Genomic DNA, 27223 nt, shown 5'->3' with positions numbered 1-27223 from the left:
CCAAACAATGGAAAACCCAAATGTTCATCAAGTGATGAAAGGATTATAAAATGTATTTCTGGGTGCTTGGGTGACTCAGTCGTTAAGTGTCTGCCTCTGGTTCAGGTCAGGATCCCAGGGTCCTGGGATCAAGCCCCGCACCAGGCTTCCTCCTCCTTGGGAAGCTGGCTTTCCCTCTCCCACACCCCCGGCTTGTGTTCCTGCTCTCACTGTCTCTGTCAAATAAATAAAACCTTTTAAAAAAGAAAAAAGAAAAGAAAATGTATCTCCAAGGGGCACCTGAGTGGCTCAGTAGGTTGTCAGCCTCTTGATTTTGGCTCAGGTTATATCTCAGAGTTGTGAGATCAAGCCCAGTTTTAGGCTCATGCGCTGGGCTTGGAGCTTAAGATTCTCTCTCCCCCTCTTTTTGCCCCTCCCCCCTCTCCCTCCCTTCCTCTCAAAAAAGTAAATGAAATTTATCTCCATACACTGGAACATTATTGACAATGAAGAGGACTGGAGTCCTGACAGCACAGCTGAACCTTGAAAACGCTGTTGGAAGTGAAAGAGGCCGGTTACAAACAGCACATATGGTGTGATTCTGTCTGCATGAATTATCCACAAGGGCAACTCCAGAAAGATAGAAAGTAGATTAGTGATTGACCAGGGCTAAGGGAAAGAAGTTGGGGTTGGGGGCAATAGGAAGGGACAGCTAATGGGTGTGGAGTTGCTTTCAAGCAGATGAAAATTAGATTTCGAGGACCCTGTGGATATACTAAAATCCACTGAATTGGAATCCAATTCAGAGATAATCTAAACAGGTTAATTGTACAGCATGTAATTTATATCTTAATGAAGCTGTTAAAATTCTTTTTTAAAAAGGTCAGACCATCGGAGTCCTTAGGGAGCAGGCACTGGGGTATGGGGTGGGTGCCTGGGGTATCAGAGAAGGGACACCAAGAGATGGGTGCACTGTCGGGGCTCAGAAAGGGAGCGGAGGCTGTGGATTCCTCCCAAACATCCAGGGGACCACTTCATCCTTCACTATAGACAGATACCCATGGGTATCTGTCGATTAGGGAATACGGTATCTTTGTACCAATTTTTAAAAGATGCCTAGTCATTCCCAACATAAATCATCTTGGGCAAGGTCACAAAGCTAGTTGGGAATAACCCAAATCCCCCTGTTTCCAATACCCCAGTCCAAGTCTGTTTCTTCCTGGACCCTGTCAGTATTTGGTTCCAGCCGGTACAGGCAGAAAGCCTGGGGTCAGTGCTTATCCTGCTTTGGACAGTGAGTGTCCTTGGCCAAACTGGTGTCTCCTCCCACAACCATGACACCCTGGTCCCTGCTGGTGCCATGTGGCCTCCTTGTCCTTGATGGAGAGCAGGAATGAGAACCTTTCTAAAACTAATTTCTGAGGATTGGTCATGTCGACTGTAAGTGAGGTCCATGACATCAGGGGACACTTGATACTTCTGTTCCTGAAGCTACCTGGTGCTGCCCAAGTCCCCTTTGACTGGCATGTGGGCCTAAAGAGGGGCTGCACATTGGTCACTTCCTGAGGCTGCCAGCTTGGTCTAGAGTTGGTAAGAATAAGTCTAGAGATGATAAGAGCATGGGAAGGAGGATCTGAACTTTGGCTTCATTTTGGCTTATAAATCGGGAGGGCCCTAGCAGCTGGACTTCATAATAATCCAAAATCAGTTCTGGAGTGTCCTTCTAAGAATATATTTTTTTAAAGATTTTATTTATTTATTTGACAGAGATCACAAGTAGGCAGAGAGGCAGGCAGAGAGAGGAGGAAGCAGGCTCCCTGCTGAGCAGAGAGCCCGATGCGGGGCTCGATCCCAGGACCCTGGAATCATGACCCAAGCAGAAGGCAGAGGCTTTACCCACTGAACCACCCAGGCGCTCCTCCTTCTAAGAATATTCTATAGGAATTTGAGTATGAATATGTGATTAGACTCAGATGGGAGTATAACCATACTGCTTTGCATCTTATTTTTTTTTTTTAAAGATTTTATTTATTTATTTGACAGAGCGAGATCACAAGTAGGCAGAGAGGCAGGCAGAGAGAGAGGAAGGGAAGCAGGCTCCCCGCCGAGCAGAGAGCCCGACGCGGGACTCGATCCCAGGACCCTGAGATCATGACCCGAGCCGAAGGCAGCGGCTTAACCCACTGAGCCACCCAGGCGCCCCTGCATCTTATTTTTTTCACTTGACATATTTTTGGGAGATCTTTCAAAAACCTGGGTTAATAAATGTCATTTTAAAAAATAGCTGCATAATATATTTTACAGTGGCTAGCCTTACTTAATTAGTCCTTTGCTAATGGACTTTTTTAAAAAAGATTTTATTTATTTATTTGAGAGAGACAGTGAGAGAGAGTATGAGAGAGGAGAAGGTCAGAGGGAGAAGCAAACTCCCTATGGAGTTGGGAGCCTGATGCAGGACTCGATCCCAGGACTCTGGGATCATGACCTGAGCTGAAGTCAGTTGCTTAACCAACTGAGCCACCCAGACACCTGAAGAATCAACATTTTTAATGTTTTTCCATTCAGGTACTTAGTATGTCTCCTTTCACTTAGGGGTTACAACCTTCAGAACGGGGATACCATTTTCTTCATATGGGTTTTGCATGTTTCTTGTGAGGCTTATTCCTTTATAGTTTATGGGTTTTCTTGTTACTGTGAGTGGAACCCCTTCATCCCCTACGTGGGTTTTCTGGTTTGTTATTGCAGTATACGAAATACACTAGTTTTGGACCTCAGTGGATTATCTATAAAAGGATGGAACTACTCAGTAAAAAGTTTCCATGATGAAATAACATTGGGCTAAACAAATGTAAGTAGATTTGTTCATTGTTGTATCAGTGACTTTAATACACTTTTGATCACCAAAAATCCCCAAGAAGGGCACAGGGTATTTCCTGTACTTCCTTGACCAGGGAACCCTTTGTCAAGACATTCTGAAAATATACACTGGGAAACAAGCCAGCCAAAGACACTTCTGGTTTCTAATCTGTCAATCCAGGGGTCTCCAGTGAACCTTATGTGATGCCCAAACTCCCATTCCGTTTCCCCCAGCCAAAACAGAAGACAACCCAGTGTCAAAGTGAATGTTTTAATGAGTGTTGCTCAGAGGACACGTGTCTCTGTCCCCCAACTCTTTGCTGGCAAGGAAAGCTAGCTGCCCGGGGGACAGGAATCTGGAGTCTAAAAAGCAGGGGCAGAGAGGTTCAGGAGGCACCCTGTGAAGTCTGGGCTCCTGGCCGTGAGGTGGAGGGGGCATGGGCCTCAAGCTGGTCCCTCCTCAGGCATTCCTAGCAAAGCCACAAGGGGCTCCAGGGGCGTGGGGGTCCCGATGGGCACAGGGTGGGTGCGCTCGTGCTTGCGCAGGTCACTGGCACTCAAGAAGGCCTTGGGGCAGTGGGGGCAGGTGTAGGGGCGCACAGAGCTGTGGGTGCGGCTGTGTTTGCGCAGCCCAGCCCGGTCAGAGAAGCTCTTGCCACACTGGGTGCAGGGAAAGGGTCGGAGCTCCGGGTGCGAGCGCTCGTGCCGCCGCAGCAACGTCAGCGTGGAGAAGGTCTCCTTGCACTCGCGGCAGGCAAACTGCGGCGGCTTCTCGTCCACCTCCTCTGCCCCCACCTCGCCTGCCCCCGCCAGGTGACCAGGAGCCTCCCCAACCCCAGCATCTTGGCACTCCACGTGTTCCACCGTCATGCCCACCACCTGCCACTGGGTGGCCATCACCCCGCCCGATTCCGGGGGCAGCCCGAGCAGCCCTGCTGGGGGGTCCCCTAGCGCGGCGCCCGCGGCGGGGCCGGTGGCGCCCTCGCCCGCCACGCCGACGGGCAGGGCCAGCCCCACGACCAGCTCCTGCGGTGGGGGCGCCCCTGCGGCTTCGCTGCTTCGGTGGGTGCGCTCGTGCTTCCGGAGGCTGGACGAGACCACGAAGGACTTCCCGCAGGCCGTGCAGTGGAAGGGGCGCTCGCCCGAGTGCACGCGGCTGTGCTTGGTGAGGCTGGCGCGCTCGGCGAAGGCCCGCCCGCACTCCTCGCAGCGGAACGGCCGCTGGCCCGAGTGCACCAGCGCGTGGCGCTTGAGGTCCCAGGACGCCACGAACGTCTTGTCGCACTGCAGGCACTTGAAGGGCCGGTCCCCCGTGTGCACCCGCCGGTGCATGGCCAGGTCGGCCGGCTGTCGGAAGTCTTTGCCGCACTTCTCGCAGCGGTGCGGCTTCACGCCCTCGTGCGCGCGCTGGTGGCGCCGGAAGCTCGACGGGTCGGAGAACATGCGGCCGCAGCGCGGGCACAGGAAGGGCTTCTCGCCCGAGTGCGTGCGCTCGTGGCTCTGGTAGGAGCTGAGCTGCGTGAAGCCCTTGCCGCAGGCCGGGCAGCGGTAGGGCTTCTGCGCCGCGTGGATGCGCTGGTGGCACGTGAGCGAGGACGAGCGCGAGAAGCTCTTCCCGCACTCGGAGCAGAGAAAGGGGCGCTCCCCGGTGTGGGACCTGCGGAGCAGGGGACGCGGCATGAGGCGGCGGCGGGCCTGGCACCCGGCCCCTGTGCTGGCCGCGCTGGACCGCGGCGCCTCCTGGTGTCCCCGGGGACCAGCGGCTGCGCCCCGGGGCGGGAACCTTCCGGCCGGCTCTAGACCCCGGGGAAGACCTGGCCCCGCGCGCCCAGGCCGGCTCCACTCCGGCCCGCCAGCGTCCGCCAGGGATCCTCTGGGCACCACGTCCAGCCCCGCGCGCGGTCCGCCCCGCCGCACCCAGCTGGGGCACCCCCTGCTCCCCGGCGCTCGGCTCTCCCCGCAGCCCGCCCGCTCGCCTTCCCACGGGCTCCCCTCGCCCCCGTTCCCAGGGCTCCCCGGGCCGGCCCTTCCCTAGCTCTCCCCGACGGGCCCCCGCACCGCGCCCTCACCGCTCGTGGTTGCGAAGGTCCTTGAGCTCCGCGTAGGCCTTGCCGCAGCGCTCGCAGCCGTAGGGCCGCAGGCCGGCGTGCGTGCGCCGGTGCTTGCGGAACACCGAGGGGTCGGCGAAGCTTTTGCCGCAGTCGGTGCAAGCGTAGGGCCGCTCGCCCGTGTGACCGCGCTGGTGGATCTTGAGCTTGGAGAGCGCGCCGTAGGCCTTGGGGCAGTGAGCGCAGCGGAAGGGCAGCTCGCCGGCATGGGAGGCCAGGTGCACACGCAGGCACACGGGCTGCATGAAGCGGCGGCCACACTCGGGGCAAGGGAAGGGCTTTTCGCCAGTGTGGCTGCGGCCATGACTGCGCAGCTCGGGAGCCGTTTTGTAGGCCTTGGGGCACAGCGGGCACGCGTAAGGCCGAGGCTTGGCCGGTGCGCCTGACACCTTGTCCCCGCCAGCATCCTCGGCCTTGGGTTCTGTCTCTGGCTTCAGCTTGGCTTCCGCCACCTCTTCTGCGCAGTCTACGGGGCCGTGTGTGGCCGCGTGACGCGCGGCCCGAGGCGCATTTGGGAACGTCTTCGTGCAGGACAGGCACTTGTAGCGGCGGCCGGAGCGCTTGTAGCCCGGCGCGGGGGCGGGGGCGGCGGCGGGCGCGGGGGACCGGGCCTCCGCAGACTCCACCTCCATGGCTTCCAAGGCTGGAGCTTGTCTAGGAAAGAAGCAGAGTTAAGACACCAGCCGCGTCCCTTTGGCGTTCTCTAAGGCCTCAAGGGGACTCCGTCTTATCTGCATTTGTCTCACCAGGGAGGGTCCTATCTCTCCTTCCAAACATCCCTGGCTCTCACGCTCTGAACTGGCGTTTGCTCTCTGGGCTGTTCACTGATGGAAGAAGTTGGACCAGGTAACCTTGGAGGGGCCGAGAGAGGGGGCTGGCGTCATCAAATGTCCACCGGTACTTTCTTCCCCAGGCCCTGAGCTTCTCCAAAGGCTGAAGCATCCCAGAAGGCCCAGGCTCCGTCCATCTCCCCATCCTCCTGCAGCTCAGCGGCTAAGGCCTGTGCCAGGGCACAGGGTCCCCTGCAGGGCTGCAGACACAGAGGTTACCCGGATGTGGGCCCGGCCTGAAGGCGGCCAAGTTCCCAGGGAAGGCAGAGGCAGGTCCCGAAGAAGGCAGAATTAGTGGGCTAACTAGCGACCGGCGCCGTCTGTCTGAAGTGACAGGTCCCCAGTCCCCAGCGCATGTACTCGGTCTTTCCCCTCTGGTTAGTCAGAGGCAGCAACTTTTCACAGAATTCTGGCCTTGCACAGCTGTAAGGGACTCCACCCCAGCCAGGAATCCTGGTCCGCCCTCTGCTCCGGAATCGCTGTTGGGCTCCTGTTCCCATAGCTCTGGTAACGGGGAACTCACTACCCTCCGGGCAGCTTCAGCTGCTAGCAGTTAGATGTGTCTCAGTCACAATCAATACATCTGATTTAGCCTGGCGTCCCGGGGCACCCGCTCTAGCTAAGGCCTCTTCTTTCTCATTCCACCCAGCGGCTCCTGGGGCTCACGGCTGGGAGGAAATAGGATTAATGGCTGCATTAGTCTTAACACCAGCTCATCCTCCCAAGGGGATGAAAAGAAGAGGATTATGGGCAGATCCACTTAGGGAGCACTGGCAGCAGCTGCAGGGGCGGCCAGTGTGCGGGGTAAGGGTGCTGCTGTAGGCCGTGGTGGGAGCCAGGTGTGTCCCGAAGCTAGTCTGGGCAGAAGGAGCCTGAGTCGAGTGCTCCTTTCTAGGCCTGCTTCCTCATCTGTATACCACAGGGGTTGGTGGTTTCCAAGTCAGGACCCACAGGGAGCCCTTGGGGTAAATGGCACGGGCTGAATCTTGGACAGTACCTTTCTGCCTAGTGGCCCTTCCCCAGTCTCCCGCCCCTAGACACAAAAAAACGCCATGTGTACAGGCAGCCAGAATCTTCTTTAGGTATCATGTCATACTTTGTCCCCTGCTCAGTAACTTCTGATGACTTCCAGCACACCATGCAAGCTCCCAGGTTCCTCCTGGCTATTACAAAGCCCACCAAGCCTTTCTTTGAGCCCCACTTCCCCAAGGAAGCTCTTCCTGTATCTCCCCTATGGTTTTTGGCCCTAACCCCGCACAGCTCTGTTCCAGTCTCAGCTTGTTTTGGTTTGGTTCCCAACCCCCCCTCACTTTTCCCACTAAGTGCTGGGGCTGGAAGGTGAGTTAAAGGGCATGAGGCCTAACCTTCCCCGTGGCTTGAATTCTCCCTAGAATTTCCAGGGGATTCTTCCCTATCTCTGGATTAGGCAGTCACTAACTCCTTTCTAGACCATCTCTGGACAGTCTGACTGATAAAGTTTCCCTTAAATAAAAATGATAGTTCCTGTTTACTGAGGACTTGCCTCAGTAAAAGGCAGTATCCTAAGCTCTTTACATGTGTTAACTCAAACTTCACGTCAACACTGTGAGGCGTGTTCTGTTATATATATTCCTTTTTTACAGAAAAGGAACCTGAGGCTCAGACAATCAGTGTAGCATTGTGGCTAAGTGTCCCATCTCTGAAGCCAAACTGCCTGGCTTCCAGTCTTGCCTCACTCACTTCCTAGCTATGACCCTGTGCCATTTACTTCATGTCACGGCACCTCGATTTTCTCATCTGAAAAATGGAGATAATAATAGTACTTCCCTGGGCGCCTGGGTGGCTCAGTGGGTTAAAGCCTCTGCCTTCGGCTCAGGTCATGATCCCAGGGTCCTGGGATGGAGTCCTGCATCTGGCTCCCTGCTGAGCAGGGAGCCTGCTTCCCTTCCTCTCTCTGCCTACTTGTGATCTCTGTCTGTCAGATAAATAAATAAAATCTTTAAAAAAAAAATAATAGTACTTCCTAGTGTTGGTTGAATTCTGTGAATAACTGCCCTCAAGTATTGAGAGTCTTCTTAGAGCCAGTCACTTCGCGGAGCATGCTCCCTTGGGTCACTCTCTTAGAGCTTCCCGAGCTAGGGATGCTTGTCCTCATTCACAAAAAAATGAACTGAGGTTCCCAGAGGTTTAGAGACTAGCCCATGGTCACAGAGATAGACTCACAGCTGGAGCTTGAATCGAGGTGTTTAATTTGCCTTGAGTTACTGGGCTCTTGCATCAGTTGTCTGGGCCCTCCCTACGCTGATCAGAACCCAGAGTTCAAGCCACATCTTCATGCTCTCTCACCCCTGTGGAACACCTTGAGACCAAAACCAGCACCCTTTTTGCGTCTGTGTCCCTCTCCGAGGGTTTGACCCCTGCCTGGGTTCCAAGCTCTGGGCTTCAGTGTTCCTATCTGGAGGTGTACACCTGTCCTCCTAAAGCACTTCCTGGGGGGGGGAAGGTAGGGAAGCATCAGGTTGGTTGCACCAAGAGCCCATCCACAAAGAGCAGGGGACTATGTAGGCTAAAATCCCACCATTAGGGCGCCTGGGTGGCTCAGTTGGTTAAGCATCTGCTTTCAGCTCAAGTCATTACCTTGGGGTCCTGGGATCCAGCCCTGCTTTGGACTCCCTGCTCAGTGGGCAGCCTGCTGCTCCCTTTCCCACTGCCCCTCTGACCACTCATGCTCTCTCTCTCTTTGTCTCTCAAACACTCTGTCTCTCAAATGAATAAATAAAATCTAAAAACAAAACAAAGAAACCTTAAAATCCACCATTCGCTCCTCGCTTCATTATTTACCAAGGACCTTCCACCCACCACCCCCTAGACTGGGATTTCTCCAGGTCAGGTCCGTGAACCCCTGTGCGACAGTCACCATCCAGGGAGTATGGGACTCGGACACACGCTCTTGGGGTCACCTCAGCCAACACTTAACACGTAAGAACCAAAGACACATCCTTAGGTCTTCACAAAGCTTCTAGAAGAGGGGCATTGCTACCAGGCCTCTCTTTCAGAGAGGAAGGCCCCCGTAAGCACTTTACAAGGACACCTAGCTGTCAAGAGGCCCAGACTCCAAGTTTTCAGGCCCCCGGGCTGGGCTCTTTCTCCACCAGTCTGTATTTACTTCAGGTTTATGCGCCGCATCCGGAGGCTTTCCACTGCTCCTAGGACAGACCTGCATCTTTCCCTTGTGGAGGCGACTCCACCTCCCACTCCTCTCTACCTGCCCACTCCTCCCTTTCTTTCCCAAAAAGAGCTAAATTCCTTTCCACCCCAAGGCCTCTGTACCAGTAGCTCCCTCTGCCAGAACCACTGTTCCCCAAGGATCACTGTGTAGCTAACGCTTTGATTTCATTTGGGCCTCAGTCCCCTGTCACCTCCTCAAAGAAGGCTTTCCCTGACTACCACCTTCCTTAATGCAGTTTTGGATTCTTGCTAATCACTAGTCCCTCCTCTTCAGTTTCCCATATGGTGTCATCTGGGTAACATTCCTTGCAAGCTTACCACTGGCCAGGTATCGTTCTATGCATTTTGTGGGTGCTACTCAGGCTAAGCCTCGCGACTGCTTAGAAATGTCTTGTGACATTTATGAATGAGCGCATGCATGGAGAAGGCCCTGTGAGGCTATAACCAGAGGGAGGACACCTATAGGCCAGGAAAAGGGTCCTCACCAGGAAGTGAATTGGCCAGCATCTTGATCTTGGACTTCCCAGCCTCCAGAACTGTGAGAAATAAATTTCTGTTGTTTAAGCCCCTTCAGTCTGTGTGGGTTTTTTGGTTGTTGTTGTTGTTATGCTTAGCCTGAACAGACTAAGTTAAACAGTATTATTTCCCCCGTTTTACAGACAAGGATACTGAGGGGAACAGATATGAACTCGTTAGCCACAGCTAATATTCAAAGCCAAGTGGTCTGGCTCTCAAGCTTCTGCTTTCTGGGGTGCCGGGGTGGCTCAGTTGGTTGAGTGGTTGCCTTCGGCTCAGGTCATGATCCCAGGGTCCTGGGATTGAGCCCTGCATTGGCCTCTGTCCTCAGCGGGGAGCCTGCTTTGTCTCTCTCTGCCCCTCCCTTGCTAGTGCTCTCTCTCTCTCTCAAATAAGTAAGTAAAATCTTTTTAAAAATCCAGAAAACAAAAAACTTCTGCTTTCTGTGCTGATTGTTGCTTATACATTTAATGTTGCACTTGCACATTTTATGGCTGGATTATTAATCCTCTGTCTCCAGGCTGGCAAAGAGCCAGGAACCTTTATTTATTAATTATTATTATTATTTTTTGTCTCCTGTACACCTAGAACTGTGGCTGATGCCCCAAAACAAAGTGAGACAGAATTCAAACCCAGGTCTACGGCCTCCCCCATACTGGGGGTTTGTGAGACTGTCAACGACTATTTATTAACTGAATTTCTCTGCCTTTCCAAGTTCACAACGTCCAAATACCAGCCAGCACCCCACGGTGCGTCCACTGCTCTGGTGAGGGAGGCTGGTCTTTGCTTCACTGGTTTAGGAGGGAGATGCTGCCCCAACAGGCTGTACATGCTAGAGGCCTTGATTTACTTCCCAGACAGCTTAGGCTAGGGCCCTGCCCGCGGGGATGAAGCAGAAAGGAATCCGTTTTTGTCCCTCTGCGCCTCGGTCTCCCCGGCTGTCCATACGCAGACGGCAGGCAGGCGGCCGCGAGGAGCCGAGTGCGGACCCAGGAGCCGCGCAGAGTGAGGGCTGACGCTCCCCGAAGCGTCCACGCTGCGCAGCTCCCAGCCCACTCCCAACCCACTTTCCCAGCCTCGGCTCCAGCGCGGGGCTGCCCTCCCGAGAGCGAGCGCACCCCGGCCTCAGTCCTCCAGCGTTCCCCCCGAAATGCGTCTCCGCTTGCAGCCCCCCGCCCCGGAGCCCTCGGCCGCCGCCTCCCCCGGGAAAAACCCTGGCACCCTTCAAACGCGCGCTTCCCCGGACCCGCGGCAGGGCCAGGGCCAGGGCCAGGGGCGCTCCGGCCTCGGGCTTCCCCACAGGAAAACGGGGCCTCGAGGCCCGCGGGAGTTTGAAGGGCTCGGGCCGAGGGGCAGCGCCGAGAAGGGCCTAAAGCTGCGGAGACCCGGCGCCTCCCGCTCCCAGCAACGATCGACGCGTCGGCGCCCTCGCCAGGCCACCCCGCGGGCCCGAAGCCGGGGCGGACTCGTGTCCGAGGCCGGGAACGCGGCCGTGGAGATGGAGTCCGGAAGGAGCGGACGGAGACCCGGAGCACCAACTAATGAATGGGCGGAGGGCCGCACGCCGGACAAAGGCCCGCAAGATGGCGGGCTCTAGGACCGCGGGCGGGGCGGCCGGGCCTCGGCCGGGGAGGGGCGCGCGGGCGCCGGGGGCCTCGTTAGGCGGGCCGCGCGCCCGGGACAAAAGCCCGCAACATGGCGGGCTCTAGGACCCCCGAGGCCCGCACCGCACGAGGCGGGCAGCCGCGCCGGCCGAGCCCTGGAGTCCGCAGCAGCCGGCCCGCGGGGACAACCGGCGGGTTCTAGGACCCGCTGGGCCGGAGCCCGCCGGCGCCCTCCCGGGGCTGCACTCCTCCTGCCCCGCCCGCGCTGCTCGCGCCAGGCCAACCCCATCCGCCCTCTGCACCCGCGGGAAACCGAGGCCTCTAGGACTGCGTCCGCGCTGGGGCGGCCCGGGGTTCCCCGCGGCTTCCCGCCGGCATCTCGTACCTCCGCGAACTTGGGTCGGGTCCGTGGCGTCCGCGGCAGCTGCTCTCGCCGGCGGAGTCCGGGACACTGCCAGGGAGGGGCCGGCGCTAGGACCCAGCGGGGGGGAGGGGAGGCGGGGCCGGCAAGCGGAAGTGGGCGGGAGCTTTGCGCGCCCGGGAGGAAGGCGAAGTTTCTCCGGCACTGCGGGCGCGGGTGGCGGAGAAACATCTCGCCGGGGTTCTCTTTGGGTGCTCATGACAGGGGACGCCAGACAGCGGTACGGTATCTGCCGGGCCACTGCTAGCTTGGGGACAGGTCACCAAGAGCTGGAGGGCGGGAGGAGAGAAGGGTCCTGGCAAGATGTGCAGTGCCCCAGCCCGCTTCCATTCCGCCAGAGTTCTCTCGGTGTCACGGAGTGACGAGATTCCCTCCATTTGCCTTGGGCAGTTTCTCAGGGGACCCCACGGAAAGTGTCGCTCAGGTATCGGGGCCAGAGCCGCAGGACGCCTTTTTTTCCCCTTGTGCTGCCGTCCTCTGCCCCGGAACCATTTGCGCAGCTCGTGCCGGAAGTGTGGCTGGCGGTGGTGCGACGCTACCTACCGCGTCGACCCTCCTGGGCGGGGTCGGAATCGCGCTGCTGCACCCTCTCCCGCAACCCCGGAAGGGTGTCTGTGGAGCCGCTGTCTCGGGGGCGGCGCAGGAAGTGCGCTCGAGGCAGAGGTTTCGAGGGGAACCTTTTGCGGCCAGGACACTTCCTGTTTCCTAGTAACAATAGGAAGTGTCCGCGGAGCTGGGGTAGACCGTGGCGCCGGCCAGCTGCGCCCTCTCCCTCTTCTCCTTTCCTTCTGTCCCTCCCTCCCCGCCTCCCCGGAGCCCTGGCGAGGGGCGCGTGCGTGGGAGCGCGAGGGCCCCCCACAGCCATCCCCCGGGGCGCGCGGCTGCAGTCAGGGGGAGGGTCCCAGTGCGCAGGCGCGCTCCCGTGCGCCGTCCCCAACGGACGCCCCCGCGGCGGGAACGACGGGGGCCGCGCGCGCGAGGTGGGGTCCCGGGGGGCGCCGGGCCGAGGACAGGAGAGAGGCGAGCGGCCCCGACGGGCGGCTGACCCGGAGACCGGGCTCGAGCGACGGGGCTTTGTGAGGTGAGGAGTCGGGGAGCCGCGTCGGTGCGGGCTGTGGTCCGGAGGCTCGAGCTGCGCGGGGGTCCCACGGGAGCGAGGCCTCCGGACGGGCCGGGGCCGCGGCGTCGGACGGGCCGGGGCCTGCTGCGGACAGAGGGGGCTTCGGGAAGCGGCGCGCCGCGGCCCCCGGGTGTGCGCCCGGGTCAGCCGCGGGGACGGCGCCGCGGCGCGCCTGGAGCCCCCGGGGCCGACGAGTGTCCGCTCTGAGCTCACGGTGCGGCCGCCGTCGCCGGAGATGCCGGAGGACGAGCCGGAGGCAAGGCGAGAAGCGCGTGCGGATGCGCTGTAACGAGCACGTCGGGGGCTTCCCCGACCCGGGGGAGTCGCGAAGGAGACCTGGTGACCCTGAAAGGAACAGGGGAGGTGGGGGGACAAGCCAGGGCTTGGTGCTGACCCCAGCTCTCCGGTCCCCGCCGGAGCTGGAGAAAAGGGCTGCGGAGCGGTGCCTGTTCGCTCTGCTTAGCCGGGGGCCAAGGGCAGAGGCTTGGACTTCTCACCCCGGAGGGCCCAGAAGAGGTGCGGGTCTCCTATGCAGAGTTCGCAGGGGATAGGCTGGTTGGTCGGTTGGGGATCATACAGCAGTGAAGGCTAGGCACAGGCGGTTTCCTTGGATATGGCCGGAGGGGCCGAGGTAGGCGGGTCTGTGCTCACAGATCGGTTGCGTCCCTCTAGACGTTCGTTTTCTTATCTAAATCTCTAGGGATGCGTTAGGCCTGGGGGAGCTTCCGTCTTTGGGGAGCTTGCGGGAGGCCTTAGAGGACGGGTGCTTCCAGAGTAGACCTAACAGAAAGCAGGTCCCTGGGCATTAGTGCTTGGGGAGCACTTCCGTGAGCTGATGAGCTTGTTGCTTGTAGAGCCATGAGGCAGTGTGAACTCAGGCCTGCCTTCTGACCACTGCCCCCTCTTCCTAGGCCGTTGCCCTGCCACTAGAGGAGGATGCTGCTGCCACCTGCCTGCTTTTCCTGAACCTCCAGGGTTTGCCACCGGCCTCATGGAAGACACGCCCACCTCACTCAGCTGCTCTGACTGTCAGCGCCACTTTCCTAGTCTCCCGGAACTGTCCCGGCACCGAGAGCTGCTCCATCCATCCACGCAGGACACTGAGGAGGCAGACGGCATCCCTCGGCCCTACCGCTGTCAGCAGTGTGGGCGGGGCTACCGTCACCCAGGGAGCTTGGTCAACCACCGTCGGACCCACGAGACTGGCCTCTACCCCTGTACCACCTGTGGCAAGGACTTCACCAATCCCGTGGCCCTCAAGAGCCATATGAGGACTCATGCTCCTGAGGGCCGCCGTAGGCACAGGCCTCCCCGATCCAGGGAAGTCATTCCACACCTGCAGGGGGAACCAGTCTCCTCTGACTCTAGGGACCAGAGGCCCAGCCCTGGGGAAAGCTGGATGAGCCAGAAAAAACAGGCTGAAGAGACATCTGGCTGTGAGTCTGGGCCTGACCCCAGGGCAGCTCTGAGCACTTGGGAAGATCGACCCACCAGACAAAGAGAAGGCTGGCAAAGCCAGCCAGATTCCGAGGGGGGTGCAGAGAGCTGGGGGCCCACTACTAACTCTGCCAGAGCCACCCCGCTCCCCACCCCAGCGAGCAGTCTCCTTAGTAATTTGGAACAGTATTTAGCGGAATCAGTAGTGAACTTCACGGGGGGCCAGGAGCCCACTCAGTCACCTCCTGCGGAGGAGGAACGGCGGTACAAGTGTAGTCAATGTGGCAAGACTTACAAGCATGCTGGGAGCCTCACCAACCACCGTCAGAGCCACACCCTTGGCATCTACCCTTGTGCCGTCTGCTTCAAGGAGTTCTCTAACCTCATGGCTCTGAAGAACCACTCCCGACTCCATGCCCAATATCAGCCTTACCAGTGTCCCCACTGTCCCCGTGCCTTCCGGCTTCCCCGAGAGCTGCTGGACCACCAACAGACCCATGAGGGTGAAAGGCAGGAGCAGCTATGGGAAGAGAAAGGGATGCCCACTGCCAACGGGCACACAGATGAGAGCAGCCAGGACCAGCTCCCGACTGCTCAGATGCTGAACTGCTCCGGGGAGCTCAGCACCTCTGGGGAGCTGGAGGACGGTGGCCTAGAGGAGTACCGGCCTTTCCGCTGTGGGGACTGTGGCCGTACTTACCGCCATGCTGGGAGCCTCATCAACCATCGCAAGAGCCACCAGACAGGAGTCTACCCCTGCTCCATCTGTTCCAAACAGCTGTTCAACGCAGCTGCCCTCAAAAACCACGTGCGGGCTCATCACAGGCCCCGGCAAGGAGCTGGGGAGGATGGGCAGCCATCAGTGCCAGCAGCTCCCCTGCCCACGGCTGATACCAGCCACAAAGAGGAAGAGGTCCCCACCACCACCCTGGACCACCGGCCCTATAAGTGTGATGAGTGTGGTCGGGCTTACCGCCACCGGGGGAGCCTGGTGAACCACCGCCACAGTCATCGGACAGGAGAGTACCAGTGCTCAGTCTGTCCCCGCAAGTACCCCAACCTTATGGCCCTGCGTAATCACGTGCGGGTACATTGCAAAGCTGCTCGCCGCAGTGCAGGCCCAGGGGCCGAGGGGCCCCCCAGCCACCTCAAGGTAGAGCTCCCTCGTGACCAGGTGGAAGCAGCAGAGGCAGCCCCACATACAGATCAGGGGCATGGGTGCAGACATGAAGAGGAGGCAGCTGATGTCCCACCAGCAACAAATAGGACAGCACCCCAGATCTGTAGCACGTGTGGGTTGCTCTTTGAAGACCCTGAGAGCCTCGAACGTCACAGCCAGACCCACGGGGAAGGGGAAGACAGCAGGACAGAGACCAGGATGTCCCCTCCTCGGGCATTTGCCTGCAAAGATTGTGGAAAGAGCTATCGCCACTCGGGCAGCCTTATCAACCACAGGCAGACCCACCAGACGGGGGACTTCAGCTGTGGGGCCTGCGCCAAGCACTTCCACACCATGGCCGCCATGAAGAACCATTTGCGACGCCACAGCGGGCGGTGGAGCAGGCAGCACCGGAGGCGGGCTAGCAGTGCTGGCAGCGGCGGAGAGGCCAGACTCCCATTGGGCGGGACCTGGACCCAAGAGTTGGTGGAAAGTGAGGGCCCGGACTGCCTGCAAGACCCTTCTGGGGGGGCCCCTAATGGAACCGAAGGCAGCTTGGGAAGTGATGGGGGCTGTTTGCAGGCTGAAGCCGAAAGGACCGAATGTGGGCTTGAGCAAGCGGAGGCCCATGTCCAGGGTGCGAAGGAGAGCAGGCAGACCGAGGCGGGGCTGGAAAGGAAGGAGGCCTGTTTGCTGGACAACTTGGAGATCGCGGGCGATGAGGAACGCGGTGGGCCTCGCCTCTGTGATGGTCTCACCAGGCTGGATGGAGACCCCATGGCAGCCACTGGCCAGGCCAGCTCCCCTCCCCAGTCTCCCGAAGCTGGCCCTGGCTGGCAGGCTGAGGTCTCGCACACGTGTTCTGACTGTGGGCATTCTTTCCCTCATGCCTCTGGCCTGCTGAGCCACCGGCCCTGTCACCCGCCGGGCATCTATCAGTGCTCCCTCTGCCCGAAGGAGTTTGACTCTCTGCCTGCCCTGCGCAGCCACTTCCAGAACCACGGGCCTGGGGAGGCAGACCCTGCACAGCCTTTCCTCTGCTGCCTCTGTGGCATGATCTTCCCGGGTCGGGCTGGCTACAGGCTTCACCGGCGCCAGGCTCATGATTCCTCTGGCCTGACGGAGGGCTCAGAGGAGGAGGGAGAAGAGGAAGGAGCCACAGGGGCAGCCTCTACCCAGAGCCCTCCGCTGCAGCTCTCGGAAGCAGAGCTGTTGAATCAGCTGCAGCGGGAGGTGGAGGCACTGGGCGGAGCCGGTTACGGGCACATTTGTGGCTGCTGTGGTCACACCTATGACGACCTAGGGAGCCTGGAGCGTCACCACCAAAGTCAGAGTTCTGGGAACGCCACAGATGAAGCTCCCAGCCACTTAGGAGAGCCCAGTGATGCCATGGGAAGGGCTGCAGGTGGTGACCGCGTCTTTGAGGGCGCAGGGACCCCTCTGTCTGGGGGGGGCGAGGACACAAAGTCTGGAGAGGGAGCCGGTGCTGTGGCTGCGGACAGCCTTTGCAGGCCCGGCGGCGAGGACAGCGCGGCAGAGGCCCAGCCCCGCCCCTTCCGCTGCAACCAGTGCGGCAAGACCTATCGCCACGGGGGCAGCCTGGTGAACCACCGCAAGATCCACCAGACGGGTGACTTCACCTGTCCTGTCTGCTCCCGCCGCTACCCAAACCTGGCCGCCTACCGGAACCACCTGCGGAACCACCCGCGCTGCAAGGGCTCTGAGCCCCACGTGGGGCCCATCCCGGAGGCGGGGGGCAGCGGCGAGGCTCAGGACGCCGCCGAAGAAGGGCTGGGTCCGGCAGATGGGGGCAGGTTCCAGGAAGAGAAAGCGGAGCCCGTGGAGGAGGAGTGGCGGGAGGCCGCCGGGAGGCGGGAGGAGGAGGAGCCGAGGCTGGAGACGGCGGAAAAGAGCTGCCAGACCGAGGCCAGCCCCGAGCGGCCCTTCAGCTGCGAGGTGTGTGGCCGGTCGTACAAGCACGCCGGCAGCCTTATCAACCACCGCCAGAGCCACCAGACCGGCCACTTTGGCTGCCAGGCCTGCTCCAAAGGCTTCTCGAACCTCATGTCCCTGAAGAACCACCGGCGCATCCACGCCGACCCCCGGCGTTTCGGCTGCGGCGAGTGCGGCAAGGCCTTCCGGCTGCGGAAGCAGCTGGCCAGCCACCAGCGGGTCCATGCCGAGCGGGCCGGGGCCGGGGGCGCGCGGAAGCTGCGGCGGGAGGACCGGCCCTTCGGGTGCGGGCAGTGTGGGCGCAGCTACCGCCACGCGGGCAGCCTCCTGAACCACCGGCGCAGCCACGAGACGGGCCAGTACAGGTGCTCCACGTGCCCCAAGACCTACTCCAACAGCATGGCCCTGAAGGACCACCAGCGGCTGCACTCCGAGAGCCGGCGGCGGCGAGCGGGCTTGTCCCGGCGGGCAGCCATGCGCTGTGCCCTGTGTGGCCGGGGCTTCCCTGGCCGGGGCTCTCTGGAGCAGCACCTGCGGGAGCACGAGGAGCCCCGAAGTCCGGCAGACACGGAGGGCCGTGAGGGGAACCTGGCCAGGGACCAGCGACCGGAGGCCAGATCGGGTGGTCCTGAATCCGTTCCCCGGCTGGAGGGTGGAGCCAGGAGGCTGGGGGAGCCGAGTCTGAGCCCCGTCCCCGCGGCAGAGCCGGGATTCCGGGACGCAGGCCGGGCCGAAGGGAGGCAAGGAGAGGGGGGACCAGCGAATCATGGTGGAGATTGGGTTCCTCAGGGCCATGTGCTGACCAAGCCAGCAAATCAGTTGGAGGACACTGTCCCCAAGAGCCCTTGTTGTCACGGCAACACCCAGCCCAATGGACCCAGTCTGAGTCCTGTGGACAGCTGGCGCAGTGGAGACAGCAGACTTCAGGTCCAGCCAGAGAGTCCCCCCTCTTCCTGCACCCGTCGTGGCGAGACGTACTGCCCGTCGTCGGAAGGCCCTTTGAACCGCCCCAGCACCCCTGAGACCGACTGCCACCATTGCCTGCCCTGCCCTGAGGAGTTCGGGAGTCCTGTGGCCACTAAGAGCCACAGCCACAACCACGTAGCTGCCCAGACCTTTGCCTGCTCTGACTGTGACAAGGCCTTTCGGGCTCATCATGAACTAGCCAGTCACCTGCACACACATGCCAGTGGCCTCAGTCAGGTGCTACCGCAGATACAGGAGGCCACAGGTCCTGACGGTGGGACCATGGAGGATGAGGTAGATGCCCCTGGCCAAGGGGGAACCCGGAAGTCCCCATCAGAAGCCCCCAGGGCCCCAGGAGAGGATGCTGGGAGTGCTAATGGGGGGCAAGGAGTAAAGTCCACTCTGGCCGAAGAGGAACGGCCCTTCCGCTGTGCCCAGTGTGGGCGGTCCTACCGCCATGCTGGGAGCCTGCTGAACCACCAAAAGGCCCACACCACTGGACTCTACCCCTGCTCCCTCTGCCCCAAACTTCTACCCAACCTGCTGTCCCTTAAGAACCACGGCAGGACCCACACAGACCCCAAGCGCCACCGCTGCAGCATCTGTGGCAAGGCCTTCCGGACAGCTGCCCGGCTGGAGGGTCACGGGCGGGTCCATGCGCCTCGGGAGGGGCCCTTCCCCTGCCCTCAGTGCCCCCGCCACTTCCGCCGCCAGAATCAGCTTTCAGCAGCACCAGCAGCAGCACCAGGAAGAGTGGACGGTGGCCAGCTCTGGTACGGGGGCCTGAATGGCTTGGGCAGAGGATGGAAAGGTTCCGGAGGAGGTGGGCACAGAGTCGGGCTGGGGGGCACGGAATGAGAGGGGAGGGTCATGGGGCTTCCAGGAGGTGTGAGGCGGGTGGGGGGAGCTTCGATAGGAGGAAACTAGTTTGAGGATGCTGCCTTGTGAGGGCTGAGGTTGAGGTCAGCAGCATGGTGTGTGGGATGGTGGGGTGGGGTGGGCGCCTGGGCAGCTGCTGAGCCAAAGAGGAAGGGGCTTTTTATTTGGGGAAGGGAGCACCTATGACCTCTCGCTACTTCCCGGATCTAGCCAGAAACAGAATGATTTCCAGAGAAAGAAATGGTCTAGGCGGTGCTCTTTCCTTGAGGCGGAGAGCAGGAGAGGGAGGAAGGGCGTGGGAGCCACCCCCAGACTAGACTGCTCTGTGGCTTCTGCCCGGACTTGGCCAGGGAAAGCAGGCCACCGGCTGGCCCCCAGCTCCCTGTCCCTCTTCCCTGCGTCTCGTGCCCCTCCTCTTGTCTTGGAATCAAGGCCTTCGGTCCTTTGCGAGTGGTACTGCCGCATGTCTCCCCTCACTGAACCCTTTCTTCTCTCTGCTGTGATCTCCTCTTCAGGAGCCGACCAAACCACTCTACCCGCAGCGCACCTTTAACTGGAGGACTGAGTCACAGATAATTGTTTCTTTGAAGGCAGGCCCAGCCGTAGTAACCGTAGTAACCGCAGTCATTAGCCCCTATCTCGAGTCCTCTATCAGGGGAATCTCCATGGAAAGTCACCCCACCCAGCCCGGCTGGAGGATGAACCTGCCGGGGAGTGGGGCAGCCTGTTTCTGAGCCCTGGGCTCACGCCTTCAGCCTCCCCCTCGAGGTCTCTAGGCCTTCTCCCAGGACCCATTCCATTAAGTGGCCACCGAGGGTGGGTGTCCCTAGATGGCAGGTCTGACCAGAGATTGTCAGGGAAGGAGGGCATGGTGGCCGAGAGTCCCCTGAGAGAGCCGACAAGATAGCTTTCAGGATAAAAGATGTCTTGTGACCTCAAGGGAATGAGTGAGAAGCCAGTTAATCAGGCCTGGAAAAATAATTGGGAGTTTCTCATGCAGGCTTCTGGGGCCGCGGTGGGGGTGGCGGGGGCGGGGGCAGCCGGATGGCCTACAGGGCTTGGGAACAGGGTGCAAGCTGTGTGCTGTTCGCTGCCCTCAGTGACCTCCTCTCTTTGTCCCCAGGAGCCCCAAAGGCACCAGCGGCGGGGAGAGGGGACATGGCATTGCCCCCTCCTCCCACCGGCACGACCTCACTTCTGGATCCTTCACCCCAGTGGCCTGCAGACCTCAGCTTCTCCCTCTAAACTCCAAGTCTCCAAAGATCAGAATACGGGCGGGGGCGGGCGGGCTGCAGGGAAAGGCCGGATCTCCGTGTTTTGCTCAGGAGTAGTGAGGCGTCCCGTCTCTCATTTTCTTCTCCCGCTGTGCAGGGGACCTGGATCGGGCTTCTTGCCCAAGGAGGGGGTACGGTTTTCCTCACGTCCCTGTCCTTGGAGACCCTCCTTTTCTCAGCCTTGGTCACTATGCTCTTCCCTGTGACGAGCCCTGCAAGAAATCCGGTGCCAGGCTCTGCCACAAATGGGGGCCACCGTTACCAGCCAGATTCCAACGCCAGGGAGAGGCAGAATCAGAGAGCCACAGGCGGGAATGTTGCCTGTGGAAGGGGAGCCTTTACTACAATTTGTAACTTATTTTCTAAAGTCTATTTTGTAACAATTTATTTAAGTTTAGAAAAAAAAAAAAAAGGCAAATTGCCCCCCCCCCCAAAAAAAACCTCGAATTTTCAAAGTAAGTGACTGGTGTGATCCTATCTGGGTCTGAAGAATAGGGAAGGCTGGGGACGCCTGCACCGGACAGCAGGGCTGAGTGTGTCGGGGAGCATCCTGCAGGCGACATCTCCCTGTCCTGCAGGGGTTGGGAGTGAGGGCAGCCGCCGGTCCAGGAGGGCTCCAGCGCTGAGCTCACGGGACTGGTGGGCCTGCCCTGGTGCCTGGAATCCTGTGCAGGCAGGGACTTCAGGAGAGGGACATGGGTGGTGACTCAGAAATTGTCTGACTGTGTCTGCAGCAGCATCCCAGAGCCACCTGTCAACAGCTGGCTGGTTTGCCTGTCAGAGGAAGGAGAGCAGGGTGGACCTCATCCGAGATCCTCTCCCTCCCTCCCTGGAAGGTACTATTTAAGCCCCAGGACTGATAAGAAAATGCAGGTTTGAAGAAGTTGGGAGGCCTGCTCCCAGGCACAGTGATGAAGAACCAGTGTTATGCCCATGGCCCCACCCAGGGCAGCTCGAGGTGGGCCAGAACTGATACTTCCCAGGTGGAGAGAGCAGGCATCTAGAGAGAGAAGTGTCAGCAGAGAGGCCCTAGGGCCACATACTTGTGTTGGCTGAGCAGCTTCCAGTCTCGGCCTCGGGCTCGGGCTCCGGCTCCTCCGCAAAGTAGACCTGCCAGTCCAAGCTGCTGACCCAGTTCTCATAGGCGGGAAGCGCCACAAACACTGCAGGGCTCGCGGGGCCCTGGCAGGCATCTCCAAAGCTGTGTAGCCCAGCCAGGAACCATGTGCCCCTCACCTCGTGCACCAGTGGTGCCCCAGACAGGCCCTGTCAGGGTTCAGGTGACAGTGGGTGACTTTCTCTTCTCCCTAGGCAACTGTGGGGGCTGAGGCTCTGGCCGTTTGGGAGCTGGTCCACAGAAAGACCCAATTTCGAGGGAGAGGCAAGTCTGGAGGCCAATCCTGGCTAAGGTCCGTTCATGAATTAGAGTAAAGCTGTCAGCCCTCTGGGGGGTAAGGTCTGGGGGACCGGGGCTTACCTCACAGCGGGGCGGCTCACCCACGACACTGGAACACACCATGCCTGGCAGAATGGGGGCACTGTCGCTCCCGAGAGTTGTGCGCAGCCGGCTACAGGCCCTGGGTCCCAAGAGGGTCACAGGCACTGTCTGAGGGGAGCTGGTGCCTGTAGGGCAGGGGACAAGACCCAGCTGCCCAGCAGCCTCTAGGCTGGATGGACAGCTGCTGGCGGGCCTGTCCTACGTACCTGTTTCTGGGCGGGGCAGCCCCAGGACCCATCCGCGTTCCCCATCAGGCAGGTGGTGGTCAGAATAGGGCAGGCAGAGCGGCCGAAGGCTGGGGCCCAGTGTCACGGGTTGGGCCAGCAACAGGAGGGCTACATCGTAGCCCCCCTCTGGGTGGGTGTAGGCCCCATGCAGGGTGAGCTGCTTCAGGCCCCGCTCCTCCAGTCCGGACCCCAGCCCGACGCTCCATTCTCCTGGGGTCTGGCGCCTGAGCAGAGGCAGCATTGACAGCCACGGGTGGCAGGGCTGCCGGCAAGGGCACGGGGCACGAAAGCAAGAGAGACCGGGCTCACCCGATGAAGCAGTGGGCGGCCGTCAGCACCACCTCCTCCGACACCAGGGCTCCTCCACAGGCCAGCTTCCCCCGGTGCATCAGCCTGGCGTCCCAGGGCCATGGGGAGGGGGCTCCTGCCTGGGGGCCGCCTCTCCTCAAGGACCCACAGGCTGGAACAGAAGGGATGACCTCGCCGGCTTCTTGCGAAGTGCGCGCCGCATGTCTGGCCCTGCGCTAAGCGCTTCCCTCTAACCTCAGATCCTCGCGATCTGCTTTTAAGCTGGATGTTGTTACCCTCATTACCAAAGTAACCAAGTCCCAGCGAGGTTAAGTGACTTTTGAACTCAGTAACCACAGGCAGGGAGCCAACTTGAGACTCAAAAGCCAGGGCCCAAGCTTTTAAACCCTGATGGTCTAGGGGGAGCGGCCAAGCTCATCATACTCCGCGCCACCTGTCTGCACCCCCAGGGCTGGGACTGGCCCCAGAATTGCCGGCTCACTAGTACTCCTCTCACCATCAAGACACAGCTTCCGCCCTAGGAACTCTTTTGCATGTTAGTCAGCCTGGCGTCCCAGGGTCATGGTAAATTTTGAGTGGGAGCCCTGCCCTGCCCCATCTTCCTGGTTCCCTGCTTAGAAACTTGGAGCTTACTCCCACCACCTTATGTTAGACCTCAGGTCCCTCTTCTTACCTAAGCTCCAAACGCACGGAGTTCTTGGGTATGTATGCCTCTCAGCCCTCAGTGGGGCTGTTCCTCTCTTAAGGGCTGAAAGGGCTCTTAAAAGCCACCTAATTCGCCCCTGGCAGTGTGTGAGTGCCTTGTCCCAGTTCTCTGTTCTGAGCTGACACTGGCTCACGATGCTTCTATCTGCTCCCCAGAGGCCCTTAGCCAGGCCCGGTTGTCCCCACCTGTCCCACTCCCGACGCCCCTCGCTCATACCTACACAGCTGTCCTCGTCGCTCATCTCCGGGGTCCCCGGGTTCTGGGACAGGAAGGCCGCCCCCTGAGCTCGAGCGCGCAGCCAGGAGCTGTGAGCAGCCGTGCTGGTCAGCAGCACAGGGGTGTCTTCTTGGGCACAGCTTGATGCAAAGCTGATGATCCCAGCCTGAACCCAGTGTCCATCAGGCTCACGGCACAGCACGGGGCCCCCAGAATCTCCCTGGAGCCAGGCAAGGGAGTCAAGGGTGGACACTTGAGCCCCAGCCACAGGCAGACCCCCTCTAACAGTGGCACGTCCACCTGTCCTTAGGAACGGAGCCCCGAGCCCGGGGCTAGGCCCCTTCCCCTTCTGTTCCCCTCCCTCATCTCCCCCATCAGACCTGACAGGGACCCTGCACCCCAGGCTGGGCACCCCCACACAGCATCCCAGGTCGAGCTGGGCTGGCCAGCAGCCGCTGGTGCAGCCGGTTGTAGAGACAGTTACAGGTAGGGCGGCTGATTAGACGCAGGCGCAGATTCCGCAGAGTCCTGGGAGCTGCCAGAAGAAAGGGGCTTGGTGGGGAGCAAGGGAGGTGGCGCAGAGAGACGGTCGGCAGCTGAGGCTGTGTGACCCTGGGGGGCGAGCACAGTGCCCCTCCGGGCTTCAGGCCGGGCCGGCACTTACCACCATTGGTGTCCTGATCCCAGCCTGTGGCCCAGCAGGAGGTCCCGAAAGGGAAGCGATGGGTGGGCTGGGGCAGGCAGAGGGGTGTGCGGGCCGTGGGCCGGGCGAGCCGCAGCAGGGCCAAGTCCGAGCCCTGGCTGTAGTGGTTATAGGCCCTTGGCAGCTGCAGAGCTGTCACCCCCACCGCCTCGGCCCCTGGGCTCAGCCCCTCACGTTGCAGAGAACCCAGGACAACTGACCAGGAGTTGAGTTCTGTCATTGCTGCCCTGGAAGGGGAGGGATAAAGCTGGGGCACTGAACCCAAGAGGGGACAGTGACACCATGAGAGACAGCACGGGTAGGGGAAGGACGGACAGAAGTCAGCCTGGAGCCTTAAGCCGGGTCCTCCCCTTGCCCACCCTCCATTTGCTTGCTTCTAAGCCTTCCAGCACGAACGGTGCAGATTAACCTGATAATGTGTGCCTAGCACATGGCCTGCTCTCAGGACATGGCACCGTGTTACTCTAGGGGCACAGCGTGGGTCAGTTTTATGGAGCTTGGGGACATAGCACCCACGCCCCCCCAAAGGCCAGAAACTGCTTGACCCCAGCCAGGACTCACTTTTCAAAGCAGTGCGCAGCAGTGAGGACCCAGGTATCTGCCACCAGGGTCCCGCTGCAGAGGTGGACCCCCTGCCGCCTCACACTCGCTTGCCATGGCCACTCGCCAGATACTGTGATGCCCTCCTGAGGCTCAGGGGGGCCAGGGCCACGCTGCCCACAAACTGTAAAGGGGAGGGGCGCAGGTCAGACTGACTGAAGGCCCCTGTCCCCACAGGCCTGAGCCCGTGTCCCCAGAGCTTACCGGGCCGAGCTGCTTGAAGACCTGCGAAAAGAGACAGGGGTGAGACTTGAGGGAACCTTACCTGCCCGGCCCAGCCTTGGTGGAAGACAGACGTTTTGGGGGACTGGCCCTGGATCCTTGCCTATGACTGTGCAGCTACCTCCCCAGCCTCTCCCAGAATGAAAATATATGAGGTCAGGAAACAGCTTTTATTGGAACCTATTCAGAGCTTACACTCAGTAATTAATTCTCCTCCTTCAGCTGTGCTCAGCACTCCTAGGCCCGTGGAGGAGGGCCAGGGTTCAGCCTCCTCCAGGCTTCCGAACCCCCAACTCCAGCCCCCGCCACTGAGTCAGGGAGGCGGCCTGCATATGTGGGGAGCATTAGCTTAATTGTGCCCTCAGCCGTGATGCCTAAGAGGAAGGATTAGAGGCAGACATCATGTCCAAGTTGGGGAGGGCACCAGGAGATGGAGAAGACTCACCCCACCCCTGTTCTGACGACTCAGAGTCCCCCCCCACCTTTCCAGAATCCGCCAGAAACTCTACCAAAGGATCCCCCGCCCTGCCTCTTTCCCATCACAGGCACATCGGTATCTGGGCCGGGAGAGGCCAGGAGGGATGGGACAGACAGATGAGGACACAGAGCCCGAGGGCTCCCAGAGCCTGCTGAAGGTCGTTCTGGAAGCAGAGAAGGAGAGAGGCAGAGAGGGGCGCAGGGTACACGCACAGGCTCAGCGACAGCAGACACAGACCGTCATCTGGCCGGGGAAAATCCCACCTGTTCTGACGGAGGCAGCTGCTCCGCAGGCAGACGCGGTCACACCAGCACCGGCCGACTGTCGCCCCACGGGCTCTCACCCTCACGCCCCCCGAGCTGCAAGCCTGCTGGGACAGCGGGGGGCCCGCCACACCACTCCCCTGCCCGCTCACCCGCGGTGGCTCACCCTCCACGAGGACCACTGCTGCCAGGATGAGCAGTGCTGGCCCCCAGCTCTGCTGCATGCTGCTCCAGGGCACTCTGCCGCCTCTGCTCGGGTTTTCAGAGGCCACCTGGGTCTCCGTAGCTCCACCTCTGCTCCGCCCCCGGCTGGCTAAGAGTCAGGCGTCCTTGCTTTTCCTCCGGCTGGAAGGGAGCCTGCAGCTCCTAGCTCTGAGCCTGTGACTATGTTACCCTGGGCTCTTCACCCCTCCGTGGGGCTCCACCATGGCCAGACTGCATGGGTTCAAATCCTCATTCCCCCAGTTATTGCCTAAGTGACCTTGGACAAGTAGCCTGTCTGTGGACTCAGAATTGCTGAAAGTGAAAATGCTTGGGCCAGAGTCTGACACAGAGAAGACTTGCTCCCAGTGTGGAGGCTGTCCTCTGGGAATGGGGAACTGGGAACTGGGAGGGGCACTGGCAGAGGTCGGGATGTTTCGGCCTCCCTAGCTCTCCCCAGGCCCACGAGCAGATGGTCTCCCGTACCTTCTCCCACCTTGCTTCAGAGGCCGCGTGTGCAGGCCCAGGACTCTCTGTCCCTCGCTGCAGCGAGGTGGACCTCTCTGCCACCTTCCCAGGGACTAAGGTTACAGAGGCGCCCACCCTTCTGGCAGGTGATGGAAGACTCAGTTGGGAAGGAGGAACACTCAGGGGGCACCCGTTTTCTCCTCCCCACTTCTAATTCAGGCCAGCCCAAACTACTCAGGAACCCTGACCCCCAACACAGGCAGCTGTGGTAAGGGCAGACATGAGCCACACGGCCCCAGTGGATCTGAATCCCCAGGGGCCCTTAACCCCCTCCCTGGCGCCAGCTGTGTGGTCTTAGGTAAATTACTTACCCTCTCTGTATCACAGTTTCCTCATCAAGATAGGGTAAGAACATCTACCTCGTACAATTGGATATGTAAGGGTTAGAGGAGTTAACATATGTTCTTTTTAAAAAAAGATTTTTATTTATTTACTTCATAGACAGAGATCACAAGTAGAAAGGCAGGCAGAGAGAAAGGAGGAAGCAGGCTCCCCACTGAGCAGAGAGCCCTACTCGGGGCTCGATCCCAGGATCCTGAGACCATGACCCGAGCTGAAGGCAGAAGCCTTAACCCACTGAGCCACCCAGAATATGTCATGTTCTTATGCAGTGCTTAGCATGTGGATAGGTGCTTAGTACATATTAGGAAAACTAAGACAGAAATACTCAAAATGTGTTCCTGGTCCTCAGGGTGGCCAAGACTGGCGTGGGGTGGTAGATAAGGCATCTGGAGGGGTGAAGGTTGGACCACAGGAAGAACTTCCCGGCTAGCACGCACAGAAGGAGAAAGGTAGGTTTGCCCCTGCTAGTGTGTGCTTGGTACCCCAGAAGAGAAACCCTCCATTGGGCAGCAAGGGCAAGCTGCCAGCCTGTTTTTGGAGGTGGGGCTGATGGCGCCCAAAGTCTTACCAACTCCATACACTGGAGAAGGGACCAACCATCCTTTCCAGGCATGCCCTACA

General features: G+C 60.0%; 3 protein-coding genes across 10 annotated transcripts; 1 reads left to right on the top strand and 2 right to left on the bottom strand.

The window, feature by feature from the left end:
- Positions 1-3092: 3092 nt before the first annotated feature.
- On the bottom strand, positions 3093-11578 carry ZNF668 (zinc finger protein 668). Of its 4 annotated transcripts, none has more exons than XM_004773828.3 (3): positions 11486-11578; positions 4905-5973; positions 3093-4492 (listed from the first exon to the last, which is right to left on the bottom strand). In XM_004773828.3, exons 2-3 carry the CDS (start codon positions 5573-5575, stop codon positions 3280-3282), a joined length of 1884 nt encoding a protein of 627 aa, XP_004773885.1. In that variant the 5' UTR covers positions 5576-5973; positions 11486-11578; the 3' UTR covers positions 3093-3279. The 4 variants fall into 4 exon arrangements, with proteins under 4 accessions (XP_004773885.1, XP_004773886.1, XP_012902035.1 ...); XM_004773829.3 differs by having other exon boundaries at positions 4905-5597; positions 11486-11568; XM_013046581.2 differs by having other exon boundaries at positions 4905-5794; positions 11486-11562.
- A 570-nt stretch (positions 11579-12148) lies between these two features.
- ZNF646 (zinc finger protein 646) lies at positions 12149-20383 on the top strand. Its single transcript, XM_004773830.3, is given in 4 exon segments — positions 12149-12602; positions 13553-18867; positions 18869-18929; positions 20159-20383. Coding segments are annotated over 3 exon segments (5418 nt in total). The 5' UTR covers positions 12149-12602; positions 13553-13632; the 3' UTR covers positions 20281-20383.
- A 566-nt stretch (positions 20384-20949) lies between these two features.
- On the bottom strand, positions 20950-27136 carry PRSS53 (serine protease 53). 5 transcript variants are annotated; one of them, XM_004773836.3, is made up of 11 exons: positions 25698-27136; positions 24773-24793; positions 24530-24692; positions 23930-24195; positions 23646-23800; positions 23266-23485; positions 22344-22494; positions 22014-22258; positions 21787-21932; positions 21353-21575; positions 20950-21083 (listed from the first exon to the last, which is right to left on the bottom strand). In XM_004773836.3, the coding sequence occupies exons 1-11, from the start codon at positions 25753-25755 to the stop codon at positions 21064-21066; spliced, it is 1668 nt and encodes a 555-aa protein (XP_004773893.2). In that variant the 5' UTR covers positions 25756-27136; the 3' UTR covers positions 20950-21063. The 5 variants fall into 5 exon arrangements, with proteins under 5 accessions (XP_004773893.2, XP_044928576.1, XP_004773891.2 ...); XM_045072641.1 differs by having other exon boundaries at positions 23646-24195; positions 24986-27136; XM_004773834.3 differs by having other exon boundaries at positions 23646-24195.
- Positions 27137-27223: the final 87 nt, after the last annotated feature.

The sequence above is a fragment of the Mustela putorius genome, unplaced genomic scaffold, assembly GCF_011764305.1.
Source record: "Mustela putorius furo isolate JIRA1106 unplaced genomic scaffold, ASM1176430v1.1 tig00004039_pilon_pilon_pilon, whole genome shotgun sequence".
Lineage (NCBI taxonomy): Eukaryota > Metazoa > Chordata > Mammalia > Carnivora > Mustelidae > Mustela > Mustela putorius.
This window is presented reverse-complemented; position numbering and strand designations above follow the sequence as displayed.